This window comes from Arachis hypogaea, chromosome 5, assembly GCF_003086295.3.
Source record: "Arachis hypogaea cultivar Tifrunner chromosome 5, arahy.Tifrunner.gnm2.J5K5, whole genome shotgun sequence".
NCBI lineage: Eukaryota > Viridiplantae > Streptophyta > Magnoliopsida > Fabales > Fabaceae > Arachis > Arachis hypogaea.
The window spans coordinates 104,596,110-104,610,201 of NC_092040.1; the positions used below are offsets into that span (position 1 = coordinate 104,596,110).

At 35.0% G+C, this 14,092-nt stretch overlaps 1 protein-coding gene across 1 annotated transcript; it reads left to right on the forward strand.

Annotated features, from left to right (window-relative positions):
- Positions 1-6,766: 6,766 nt before the first annotated feature.
- LOC112802430 (beta-amylase 1, chloroplastic) lies at positions 6,767-11,256 on the forward strand. Its single transcript, XM_025845646.3, has 4 exons — positions 6,767-7,629; positions 9,700-9,910; positions 10,001-10,111; positions 10,225-11,256. Exons 1-4 carry the CDS (start codon positions 7,001-7,003, stop codon positions 11,029-11,031), a joined length of 1,758 nt encoding a protein of 585 aa, XP_025701431.1. The 5' UTR covers positions 6,767-7,000; the 3' UTR covers positions 11,032-11,256.
- The last annotated feature ends 2,836 nt before the right edge of the window (positions 11,257-14,092 follow it).

Below are 14,092 nucleotides of genomic sequence, written 5' to 3' on the forward strand. Positions count from 1 at the left end.
ACTTAGGTCGGAATTGAAGATGACCCTAGCCTCTCGTAAGTTACCAAGTTCTTCTTGTGTAATGGAAGAAGGAGTCGACTTCACTTCATCAGAAATCCATGAATAAATATCTACTTCAAGGTCCCCAGGTGGATTAACGGGAGGCACAGGGTCAGCTCAAGGTCTCGGGCATCTGGACGACCCAATACGTTCACGAGCTATAATATCTTTCTTTTTCAACATCTCGAAAAACCTATCGGGGCACCACTATTTTGTTATAAAAGATTTTTTTTTTGAAAATTCACCTAGAAAATTCAGAAGTAAATGCACCAATTTCTCTAAAAAAACCAGAGAGAGACAAGAAATTTAAGGAACAAGCTATTAGATTAAGGAAAACTAGAATAGTGGTACCCCTATTATGTCAACCTAATCACAATTATGAATACAGAAATCAAGACCAAAAGCATGGAAAAATGCGTGAAAGAAGAAACAATAAAATGGAGGGGAGAAACGAAGAAAAGAAAATTTTTTTTCAAAGAATGAAAGGCCCATAGATAAAGCATGCATGAATTACAGAAAACGAGTGACAAAAGTATAAAACTTACTTAATTCAGATTGTTGAAAGGGTGCTTGAAAATGGCCGCAAAAACAAGCTTTCTGTTAATAGGGCAAAAGCGAAGGAGAAGAAGAAGGAAGTTTTAGTAGAAACTTTTGGAAAGAAAGAAAATTTTAGGAAAATGAAAAAGGGAAGTTAAAGTAGAGTTATTAAATTAAAAACTAATACTATATTAAATGATGGAGAGAAAAATTGTAATTGCAAAATTGACGGTTCATAAATTGAAAAAAATTATGATTGCACAAAGAAAATTGAAAAAATTTTTGAAGATCTTTGGGGCTTCAAAAAAAAAAAAAACTTATTTAGGCTTGATCTCATAAATTCGGGCACTCGTGACAAAGTCTTTAAGTCAAGAGACCGTACCCGAGTTAGAGCACTAATCTAGATAAAAATAATACTCATAATTATAATTAAATGAGAATTTGACATTAGAAAAGATCGTACACGACATAATAACTACTAAAAATGTCAACACTTTTTATTTTTCATATTGGGATGAAGATGGAGTATCACGGGGTTATGGGAGTTCATGGCGCTTCACGCAGGTATAACGGCTGCGATGAAGAAATTGGACGGTCCGATTTGAAGACAGTAATCGGACAGTCTGATTAGGGGCTGGGAAGGTACACAAATCGGACTGTCCGATTTGTGCCCCAACCACGTGTCACGCATGCATGTTCACGAGCCCACTAGGATGTATACTCTCCAAACCTTATTCAATGCCCCATTTCCCTTTCACTTTTGAAGCAACCATTTCCTCCTCCAACCCCACCAATTTCATTTTTATTCTCCTCCATTGATGATGAAATACCACATTTGAACAAAAAAAATTGGACCACTCATTTTTAGCAATGCCAAGAAGAAGAAGAATAAAAGATGTCAATCGTTCGGAGCTCCACATTGTTAATTATCTTGATCATCCTAACTTTGTAAGTTTTTATTTTAAAAAAATTTATTTTAATTAAAATAATAATTATAATGTTAGAGATTAGTAGTTTATCATAGTGATAATGTTAGAAATTAGTGTAGTAATAATTTTTAAATATTTTAATTTAATTAAAATAATTTTAGAGATTAATAATAATAAATTATAATTATAATGTTAGAGATTAAGAATTAGTGTAATAATATTTTTTAGAAGAATTATGGGACATTATGATAATAAATTAATTATTGTTATTAATAGGATAATTGCAATAATAATAATAATAATAATAATAATAATAATAATAATAATAATAATAATAATAATAATAACTGTCATTAAAATTAGAATGAAGATATGATAAATAAAATAATTAATATTAATTGTTATTAACAAATTTATTGTAATAATTGGGTTTAAGAATAACTGCAATAGTAACTATCATACCGATATTGATGATAAGCTTCTATAGATACGGAGTCTTGAACTTCTTCAAGAAGTTGGACTCTATGTGTCTGATACAAAATATGTGGAATGCTCTGGGAGGAGACCAAGCTCCATTACTACGAGCAATAGCTAACTTGATGTAATCGTCCCAGTCGGAGATCAGGCCCACACAATCATGTGTCACAATATGTTGTCGCAAGTTACTAAGAAAAAAGTACCAAGCATCAGATGTCTCTCTCTCAACTATCGCAAATGTAATAGGCACCATGTTATTATTTCCATTTTGTGAAACTGCAACCAACAAACAACCTTTATATTTTCCATACAAATGAGTTTCGTCTACCTACACTATTAGCTTGCAATGTCTGAATGCTCTAATACAAGGGTAATAACTTCAAAAGACTCGGTGTAGTGCACAAATATTAGGAACCAAGTCATTTCCTTGATACGTAGGCATTGTCTCAAAATGAACGACTGCGGATGGCTCCTTGTGACACATGGCCTCAAACCATATCGGCAAAGTTTCGTACGAAACTTTCCAACCTCCAAAAATTGACTCCACTGCCTTCTGTTTTGCCAACTATGCTTTCCGATAACTTATGGTGTAGTTAAACTTTGACTATACTTCCGTAATTACTGATTTTACATTTATGGACGGGTCGACTTCTACCAATGGCTTTATTGCTTCTGCAATTGTGTTGGATTCCAGTTTCAAATGGTCTTGAGAAATAGAGACCCTAGTACAGGTGTGACTAGCATTGTACTCCTTATCTACCAACAGTACTTCCTCGACATTTTGCTCACCTTAATCAACCAATCATAGCCTGCACCATACTGCGTGCATTTAGCATAGAATGTCGTTGGTTCTGACTCATGCACCCGATAATCTACACATCTACGGATGGTATAATCTTTCATCGCCTTAATTACTACCTCCCTAGAACTGAATTCCATTTCCACGGTAAATTCACCATCCGTTATAACAGGAAGCTCTGCTGCAATCACGTCACAAATTTTATATTTCAATAAATAATTCATAAATACGTGTCGAATTAATAAAATATATGATCCATAAATCAAGAATAAACCAATCAAAAGTTAACATAATTATCAACTACATTATCAAATGATATTTAATAAATTAATAATAACACAAGAATGCGAAATATTAAATTTTTCAATATACATGTTTAATTGATAATTAAACCCTAAACCATTATTAATTATATGCTATATTTTTGCCTATTTACTGTTGTCTTAAATATTTGTATCAAACTCAAAACATATGCACAAATCATAATTTAACAAATCATTATTTAAAGTTATGACGTACCTACATTTATATATTGAGGAAATTTCGGTGCATGCATGGCCTCTAAATCCAACGACCGCATGAAAGTCGGTTCCACAAACAGCTACTGGTTTGCTAGTGCATTTGTCACATCCGCCACATCTGCCACCATAGCATCGTCAGCTTGATCTTCGTCTACACCCAAATCAACGACCTCGTAGTTACTTTCAAAATCTTCCTCACTATCACTGTTGTAATCTTCCAATTCAATATCTCGGTCCGCTGTAGATTGCTCGAAATCAATATACAGTTCGATGAATGATATTTGAGACCGACTTTCAAGATATAGTGAAAATATTTTTTGCATGCTCGCTTCATCGGTTACGTATTTCGTTTGAAATTGCACGAACCCACCAAAGACAGATATAAGATATCTGTACAAAATACACGACACTCTCCTAGATATTTAAAAATCCATCTTCTCATAAATTACACCTTTTAGTTCTTCATATAACAGTGTGAAAGGAATTATAATATCTAATGAATTTTCACACACAAATTTCACTCCTTCAGATGTTTATAATAATATTTGGTCATGATAATACACTTTTAATCTCACTCTATCATCCATGATAATGGAGAAAAAGAGAAACACAGAGGTGAGCTTCGGAGATTTGGAGCTCGGAAGAAGAAGAAGATGAAGTTGGCTGCTCAACGTTGGGTTGGAAATATATATATTAAACTTAAATCGGACCGTCCGACCGTTTTCATGCTAATTCGAATTTTTTAAACAATAAAATTGGACTGTCCGATTAGTGAACGGCCCGCCCAAAAAAGAAGGAAACCCAGAAATCGCTGGGTCCGATTTCATGGCCTACGAAATTTTTTTCTTCCAGCAAAGAAATCACTAGGTTCGATTTCTCTAGCCAAAAAAGAAATTTAAACATCAAGCATAAAATTGGTGGATCTGATTTTTTTGCACAGCCTTCCATTAACCACAAATTGAACGGTCTAATTTATGTTCCTTATCAATTACAATAAATTGAATCGTCCGATTTTTTACCGTCACCTAAACGCCGTTACAACAACAGTGTAAAATTTCCTAAAGTTTCATTCCACTAAATTTGGTGTCATATTTAAAAAAATTAGCCAAAATGTCAATTCATAAAATTGTCAGTTTATAATAACATTAAAAATATACAATAAAAACAATAAATACTTAAAAAACGGTTAACCGAAAAAAAATAAAAAAAAGCTCAATAAATAAAAAATAATTATCTCTAACATTAAAAAAATTGTGACTTAGGAATCGAAATATTTCGCAATCAACTAAATTAGGATCTCTGATTCCTTGATCTCATAAGCTCTATCACCTGCTAAAGGTACGAACAATAGCACTTGCACATAATTCGTTTTACATGATTAACATAACAATCATTGTTATTTTCATTTGTCCCATTGTTTTTCTATGTATTTTTATCTCATTAATCACCCTTTTCTCGCCTAACACGGATTATGTGACTGTGAGAGTCAAGTTTTGCGTGTAAAAAGCTATATCATTATCGAAAATCAATCAAATCATGTAAGGTTAATCACATACGTGTAAACTAGTATAGTACGATTGTCATATCATTATTGAGAGAACGAAATCATGAATGTACCGGAAAAATAATAAAATAAAATAACGTAAGATGGTTGAAGATCAAAACTAGGGGTGAGCACGGATGGATTTGATTTGAGTTTATGGTAAAATTAGAAGATCAAAACGTAATTGGTTTGGTTTTGTTTGAATTTATATTTTTATGTATATGTATTCGAATCAAATCAAATCAATCGATTAAAAATGGATTGGTTCGGTTCAGATAATTGGGTATCTAATGACTTTAAAATTTATAAAAAAAACTAAATTTTTATCTTAAAAATTTAATAAGTACAATAAATATGTAACATCAATAGAAATAATTCAAACATGTTAAATACTAAATACATTAAAAATTAAACTTATTAAAATCCAAACATATTAATAATGAATAATTATTATCTAATAAAAAAGTCATATATATTTTTTATTTTTTATTTAATTAATATATGATCGAATTTGCGAGTTGGTTCGAGTTTTGCATCCCAAAATCAAAATCAATCAATAATAAAGGTCATCGATTTAATTCAAATTAGATCCAGTTAATTTCAAAACCAATTTAATTAATTTGATTCAAGTTCGAACAAATAATCGAATACCCGATATCCATACTCAACCTAATCAAAACACCCCTGGTAGGAAACTACTGATGTCTCTTTCCATTTCCATATTGGCTAGTGTCTTGCCACATGCCACCTTTCCGATCTCACAAGTGTTACCCTCTACCCCCTTCATGCAGACCTTCCTCCTCTTCTATCCCTTAAATAATTATTTTGTTTCTAGTTTTAATCCTATATATATAATCTATTTTTTTTTATTTTGTTCCTTATAAATTTCAAAATTAATAATTTAGGTGTTTATCATTTAGTTTAAATCCCTCAAAAACTTGAGTTTGCTGGATTTGGTATCCATTAATGAACTCTTGTTGATATATAAAGAACTACCAGATGGATTAAATGATGTCCACCAAACTAAATCATTGTAAGATGAACATAAGATTATAGGATTGATGATATATTTTTATTTTTTGTTTCATCATGTAATGTAACAAAAATTATAGCAAAGACTTACAAATTAAGTTTTTACAAATTTTAACTACAGATTAATTAATTTTAAAAAAAAATAAAGATATTATTTAGATTCTACACGATATTAAATAATGACACTTTATGTCTTTTAATATGTGATAACAAGTTCATTATCGATAATAAAATACATACACAATTTTATTTCTTTTCACTATTTATAAATAAAAAACATAACATATTTATGATTATTATTAAAAAAGATCTAATTGATACTTTTTTTGTAAAATTAGTTAGTCTAAAGTTGAAATTTTAAAAAATTTAATTATCACTTTACTTTAATTTTTTATCATTAGCAAACTTTTTTAATTTAAAAGTTAAATTTTAGAATTAAATTTTAAATCCTAAATCTTAAATTATAAATTATAAAAAACAAAAATTAAAAAATAATCTTACAATAAAAAAGTATACTTGAAAATGTTTATTTTTCTAACAAGAAATACTTACAAGAATAAACTCGACAACCCGGCCTCGAATACCAAATAATACACAAAAATTGATTTGTCAAAGTTTGTATGAACCATGAAGTATGAACAACCGAAAGTGCAATCACGACACGTGACCCATCCCTTTCGTGCACGTGTCGACCTCCAAGGGAGGGGATTTTTTGTACCGCATTTTCTGGTATCTTCACGCGTAATCGAAATCCAGTCGTCCATTTCTTCCACCCTATCAAGCGATCCAACCCGTTAAGATCTACAGCCGTTGGAAATCCGCCACGTACCCACATTAACACGTGTCAAAAACTAAGCGGTCAAATATACATTAATTTAATCTTATCCTTAAGATATCGCTCCCTATAAAGACTCGCTCAAGCTCCCTCCATTTCCACTCATCAAAAAATAAAAAATATCCGGACCGTAATTGTAGTTGAACTCACTAAATTACCGAATCGAACCGCAGAGCAAGATTTTCTCGCGTTCTTTCCCGGCGATTATATTTTATTTTTCTACCCCACTTTTTGATAGATTTTCCAGGAAAATTGTATATCGAATAGAAGACAGAAAATAAAGAAAACATGGCATTGAGCTTAACTCACCAGATCGGAAGCCTAGCCGGTACGCCGGTGCCAGATACTTCGGCGGGAGAGTCGTCTTCGTCATCGGCAACGGTTAGCGCAGCGGCGGTGTGGAAGTCTCCGTCAGCGAACATCCGATGCGCGGCGAGGAAACCAGATCCGGCTGGAGCAGACGCGCTGTCTCCTCCGCTGACGCCGTGCAGGTCGCCGTCGCTTACGGGAATCCGGCCAGATCTATCGGTTGCTTGTAAGGCATTCGCGACGGATACGGTGGCGAACCCATCGGAAACGGAGGAGGCTGAGAGAGCGTACAGAGAAGGAGGAAAAGGAGGGAAGAGCGGCGAGGGAGGGGTTCCTGTTTACGTGATGATGCCGTTGGACAGCGTGACGTGGGGGAACGGAGTGAATAGGAAGAAGGCGGTGAACGCGGCGATGGCGGCGCTGAAGAGCGCCGGTGTGGAGGGCATCATGATGGACGTGTGGTGGGGGCTTGTGGAGAGGGAGAAGCCTGGGGAATATAATTGGGGAGGGTATAGGGAGCTTCTGGAAATGGCGAAGAAGCATGGCTTGAAGGTCCAGGCGGTTATGTCGTTTCATCAATGCGGGGGTAACGTCGGTGATTCATGCACGTAAGTTTCTATTTCTCTCTCAATTTCTTCAACAAACCTTTTTTCATGGTGATAAATCTTCATGACAGAAATGAAATTAGAGTGTTGTGTTATCTTTTTATGAAAATCAGGTTTATAACAGCCAAAATCAAATTAGAATTTAGTGCATAAAATGTATGTATTCAATTCCCTGTTTAATGCTCTCGTGATTTTGAATTATTGGTAGTAGGATCTTAGGCCCAAAAATGCTTAAAGAGAGGAGAGCTTATTTTATCGAACTAGATGTAGTTGTGAATTTTTGTCTTATTTTGGTTTGAGCTACGATACTGTTGTGATTTTTGAGTAGATATGTCCGTGGATTTATCATTTACTTTGATTTCGACAATCAATTTATCAATTTATTATACATATGAATTATTAAATGGCTGAAGTTTTCAATTTGTTTAAACGGCTAGCATATGAATTATTAATTGGTTTAATTATTTCAATAATGTTTATAATTTTATTAAATTTGTGTTTTTTATATTTTTAATGGAGTTTTTATACTGTTTTTTATTTTAATTTTGTAATTAAATTTTTACAAATCTAAAAAGTATAAAAGATAATAGAATATTTTTAATTAAATTTTTAAACATATTTTTAGAAGGAATATTTTATTAATTTTATTTTTGTTACATAAATTTTAATTATAAAATTAAAAATAATTTAAAAATTTAATTTTAAAAAAATTATAGAAATTTAATTATAAATTTAATGAAACTATCAGAATAATTAAATCTTATTAAATTTGTATTCTGATTTCTGGTTGTGTTCAATTTTGTATTTTCATGTCTTTGCTTCTTCCCCTTCATTCTGTTTATGTGAAGTAATATTTTCATGTCTTAATCATTTTATTATCCCAGAAGTCAAAATTCCTAGAGCAACACTTCGAATTCTTTTTGATAAGCATGAATCAGTTATCTCTGAATCGAGAAGCTGTAATTGTTCTTTAATCAATTTCAGACTGTTCATTTAGATGTTCTGATGATAAGGTACTTGATTGTAACAAATATGAATGTAGTGTAAAAATTAAAGCTGATATGAATTAAAAATATAATTTTGTTAATTAGATTTTTGAAAATTGAATACAAAAAAGTGCACAAAACCTAATTTAGGGATAAGTATTAAGTTGAAATGTTAAATGATTTTTTTATGACTGATTAAAAATTATTAAATTATAACAAAATAGAAGCGTGAGGAGCACGGCGCCAAAGAGTTTTATGGAAAAACGAAATATACGAAGACCCCAAAAAATAAAATACAATAAAACAAAAAAATAATTAAATAAATTAAGAAAAACGAAATACACGAGCGAAGGTGCGGGGAGATGATACAGTGATCCACGAGTGTTGTTTTGTTAGTGTAGCTCAAATTCGTGACAAATATTTCTTTTCAAAAGCTATTGGTATTTTCCAATTATAAAATCCCATTTTCGAGAAACCTTTTATGAATTATAGGAGTCTTAAGTTGCAAAATGAGGCGTGATCACTACGGTACAACGAGTTTTTTTTTTATGGCTATAACTCGATGAACTTTATTTTATTTGTCGCGTATAGTGAACGTAGATAAAATACTCGATAGAGGGGATGCGGTTTCGTGACAGATGATGATACCACGTGAGGGTTAGAAGTTGGATTGATTCACTTCTTCAAAGTGGATTATCCTTTGTGAATATACGCCTAGAATTGTAGTGGACCCCATATCTCAATATGACAGTTATGCTCTTTACGTTCCATTTAGGACATGGCAACCTTTCTCAATTTGTTTGATTCATAATTCTTTATTAGCTTGCTGATTGGAGCTTGGATCCTGGATCCAACCAGATAATCCTCTCTTTTTTTAGAGTCAATAATATATCTGAAAGACTCGGGCACTGCATCCTCAAGTATTTAATTTAATATTTTAATATATGTTTGAAAAATATGTACCTATTATGTGTAAGAGATTGATTATTGGTGAAATAGTAGACTGTTGTCTATTGTTGTCACAATGTTTGAATAAGTGGTGTCTTAATCGTGAGTTGGAACTCATTGATCGTTCTCATGCTTACAGTATTCCCTTGCCTAAATGGGTAGTGGAGGAGATTAACAAGGACCCTGATCTTGCATACACTGATCAATGGGGAAGAAGAAACTACGAATACCTATCACTGGGTTGTGATACTTTGCCAGTACTCAAGGGCCGTACACCAGTTCAATGTTATGCTGATTTCATGCGTGCCTTCAGAGACAATTTCAAGAACCTTCTTGGTGACACTATTGTGGTAAATATCCACATGACCCTTTGTCCATAGTACTCTTATGTTTAAATCATTGCTAGATTTCACCTAACTTCTATAATTGACACACTTCAGGAAATACAAGTTGGTATGGGTCCAGCTGGTGAGTTGCGTTACCCTTCATACCCAGAGCAAAATGGCACATGGAGGTTCCCAGGAATTGGTGCTTTTCAATGCTATGATAAGGTATTGCCACATTCATTTATTTTTTCCTGTTTTGAACTCTCTTACTTTAATTTACCAAAAGGGTTGTAGTTTGCTTTGTATTTCTAATATTGTTTTGTTCTACTGTGGTGCAGTATATGTTGAGTAGCTTGAAAGCTGCAGCCGAAGATGCCGGTAAGCCAGAATGGGGAAGCACAGGCCCAAGAGATGCTGGCGAATATAATAACTGGCCAGAAGACACACCATTCTTCCGCAAAGAAGGAGGCGGCTGGAATAGCGAATATGGCGAATTTTTCCTCACTTGGTACTCTAAGATGCTCTTAGACCATGGTGAGAGGATCCTCACCTCAGCTAAGTCGATCTTTGAGGACACAGGAGTCAAGATATCAGTAAAAGTTGCTGGCATCCACTGGCACTATGGTACAAGGTCTCATGCTGCAGAGCTCACAGCAGGTTACTACAACACCAGGTTCCGGGATGGGTACCTCCCCATCGCCCAGATGCTTGCACGACATGGCGCCATCTTCAATTTCACGTGCATTGAGATGCGCGACCATGAGCAGCCTCAGGATGCTCTCTGCGCACCGGAGAAGCTCGTGAAGCAAGTGGCTTTGGCAACTCAAAAAGCGAAAGTTCCCCTTGCCGGTGAGAATGCGCTGCCAAGGTATGACGAGTATGCACACAAACAGATCTTAAAGGCATCACAGCTGAACGTGGATGACGACTCTGGCGAAAAAGAGATGTGTGCATTCACATACCTGAGGATGAACCCTCATCTATTCCAGCCAGATAACTGGAGGAAGTTTGTGGCATTTGTGAAGAAGATGAAAGAAGGGAAGAGTGCACGTAAGTGTTGGGAGCAAGTGGAGAGAGAAGCAGAGCATTTTGTGCATGTCTCGCAGCCACTTGTGCAAGAGGCTGCTGTTGCTCTTAGTCAATAATAATTTGCTTGGATCTTCTTCGTCTTGGGCTTTAGGAAATCAGTGACAGATAGGCTATGAAAGTTTTAGTTATGCAGCAGCCTATCTCTCTGGCTTTGGAGATGTATAATTTTGTATTATATTTTGTTGTATTCTACCGAAAACATCTATTATTACCATTCATGTAGCGTAATGCCGTAATGTATTGTTGGGGAAAGATTATGTTATTATCAATATTATTTCAAAGGGTTTTTTTTTTTCGTCCATTATCTTGCCATGAAAACGAGAGAAGCAATAAGGGGAGGTGGAAATTTTAGTGATAATTTTTTTCATTTTCTAGCGCAATTTTAATTTTTACCAACCACGAGTCCAAATTCCAACCATATAGCAACCGATTATGCAAGTCATCAGTAACCACAAATAACAAATCATTGAGACGGTCGTGGTGCACAAAAGTTGAACAAGGATTTTGTCATTTTGCTGTAGAACTATCTAGATGCAAGATTTTCTTCGTCAATTTTCTGAAGTTCAGTAAAATCTTCTCTATAACAATAACAACAACAACAAAGTCTTGTCCCACTATGTAGGGTCGGCTATATGAATCAAACGACGTCATTGTGCTCTGCTCATGTATCATGTCTACAGAGAGACCGTTTACATGTAGATCTCGTTTGACCACCTCATGGATAGTTTTGTTAGGTATTCCTCTGCCTTTTACCCTTTGTCCATCTTTCATCTCATCCACCTTCCTGACTGGATGTTCTATCGATTTTCTTCTCACATGTCCAAACCACCTGAGACGCGATTCAACCATCTTTTCCACAATGGGTGCTACTCTAACTCTCTCCTTTATATCTTCATTCCTTATTTTATCCAATTGCGTATGACCACTCATCCATCTCAACATCTTCATCTTTGCCACACTCAGCTTATGTTCGTGCTCCCCTTTAGCCGCCCAACACTCCGTACCATACAGCATAGCCGGTCTTATAGCGGTGCGATAGAATTTACCTTTAAGTTTTAAAGGCACTTTTTTGTCGCATATAAAACTAGATGCACTCCGCCATTTGGACCAACCTGCTTGGATCCTATGATTTACATCCTGTTCAATCTCTCCATTATTCTGTATGATGCACCCAAGATACTTAAAACTTTTAACTTTTTCTAGAATGTTTTCTCCAATCTTCACCTCTATATTGGGGGTTTCCCTTTTCAGACTAAACTTACATTCCATATATTCCGTTTTGCTACGGCTTATGCGCAGACCATACACTTCTAAAGCTTCTCTCCATAACTCCAATTTCTTATTTAGGTCTTCCTTTGACTCTCCCATAAGGACGATATCATCGGCAAAAAGTATGCACCATGGCACAGGCTCTTGGATGTGCTCTGTGAGTACTTTCAGGACTAATGTGAAAAGGTATGGGCTTAAGGATGATCCCTGGTGTAATCCTATACCAATAGGGAATTCTTCCGTCACACCACCTTGAGTCTTCACACTAGTTGTGGCCCCATCATACATGTCTTTAATTGTCCGAATATATGCGATCCTTACTCTCTCTTTTTTTTTCTAAAACCTTCCATAAGACTTCCCTTGGTACACTATCATACGCTTTTTTCAAATCAATAAACACCATATGTAGGTCCCTTTTACTACTACGATACCTCTCCATCATCCTTCTTAATAGGTATATCGCTTCAGTGGTAGATCTTCCTAGCATAAATCCAAATTGATTCTCTGTTACTTGTGTCTCTTTTCTCAACCTCCGTTCTATCACCTTTTCCCATAACTTCATAGTATGACTCATAAGCTTAATCCCTCTATAGTTTTCGCAACTTTGTATATCCCCCTTATTCTTGTAGATAGGTACCAAGGTGCTCTTTCTCCACTCATCAGGCATCTTCTTTTACCTTAAAATCTCATTAAAAAGCTTGGTTAACCAGTTGATGCCTTTTTCTCCAAGACCTTTCCAAACCTCAATCAGGATATTATCAGGTCCTACTGTCCTGCCATTTTTAATCTGCTTTAAAACCTCTTTTACCTCGAAGTCTCGAGTCCTTTGATAGTAGTCAAAGTTTTGATCTTCTTCCCTTGTGCATAATCGACCAAGGCTCGGAAGAATCTTCTGTCCCTCATTAAATAACTCGTAGAAGTAACTCTTCCACCTTTCATTAATCTTCTCCTCTTGAGCCAACACCTCTCCATCCTTATCCTTTATGCACTTAACCTAATCCAAATCTCTCGTTCTTCTTTCCCGACTCTTTGCGATTCTATATATACCTTTTTCTCCTTCTTTCGTGCCCAAAGACTGGTAGAGACCCTCATATGCTCTTGTTTTTGCTTCACTTACAACCACTTTTGTCTCTTTCTTAGCCGCCTTATATTTTTCCCAATTATCTGCATTGCGGCATAATGACCACTCTTTAAAGCATTCATTTTTTATCTTTATCTTTTCTTGTATACTCGCATTCCACCACCAGGACTCCTTGTCTCTTGGTCCTATTCCTTTAGATTCACCAAAACTTTCTTTTGCTGTTCTTCTAATAACTTCTGCCATCTCCCTCCACATCTCTTCCGCGCTTCCATTCCCATCCCACTTTGCCTCTTCTCCTACCCGTCTTAGGAAGTTTCTTTGTTCCTCACCTTTCATCCGCCACCACCTCGTCCTTGGGTTCTTTGTATAATGTCTTTTCCTCAACTTTTGCTCAACGCGAAAATCCATGACGAGCACCCTATGTTGTGTTGTCAAACTCTCTCCCGGAATAATTTTACAGTTAATGCAGAATTTCTGGTCGACTCTCCTCAACAAGAAGAAGTCGATTTGAGAGCTTGTCATGCCACTCTTATAGGTTATAAGATGTTCGTCTCTCTTTTTAAAACATGTATTTGCGATGAGAAGATCAAAGGTTGAAGAAAAGTCCAAAATAGTTTTACCCTCGGCATTGATCACCCCGAAACCATGGCCTCCGTGAATACTCCCATATCCAGTCACTTCTCTCCCAACATGGCCATTTAAATCTCCTCCTAAGAAAATCTTATCTCCCAGAGGTATGCCTTGAACCAAACTCTCTAGATCCTCCC

What these genes read in the sequence shown, in the direction of transcription:
- LOC112802430 (XM_025845646.3), top strand. Translation starts at nt 7,001, where the DNA reads ATGGCATTGAGCTTAACTCACCAGATCGGAAGCCTAGCCGGTACGCCG. An exon ending in TTCTTGGTGACACTATTGTG is followed by an intron (nt 9,911 to 10,000) that starts GTAAATATCCAC and finishes GACACACTTCAG; the next exon opens with GAAATACAAGTTGGTATGGG. An exon ending in CTTTTCAATGCTATGATAAG is followed by an intron (nt 10,112 to 10,224) that starts GTATTGCCACAT and finishes ACTGTGGTGCAG; the next exon opens with TATATGTTGAGTAGCTTGAA.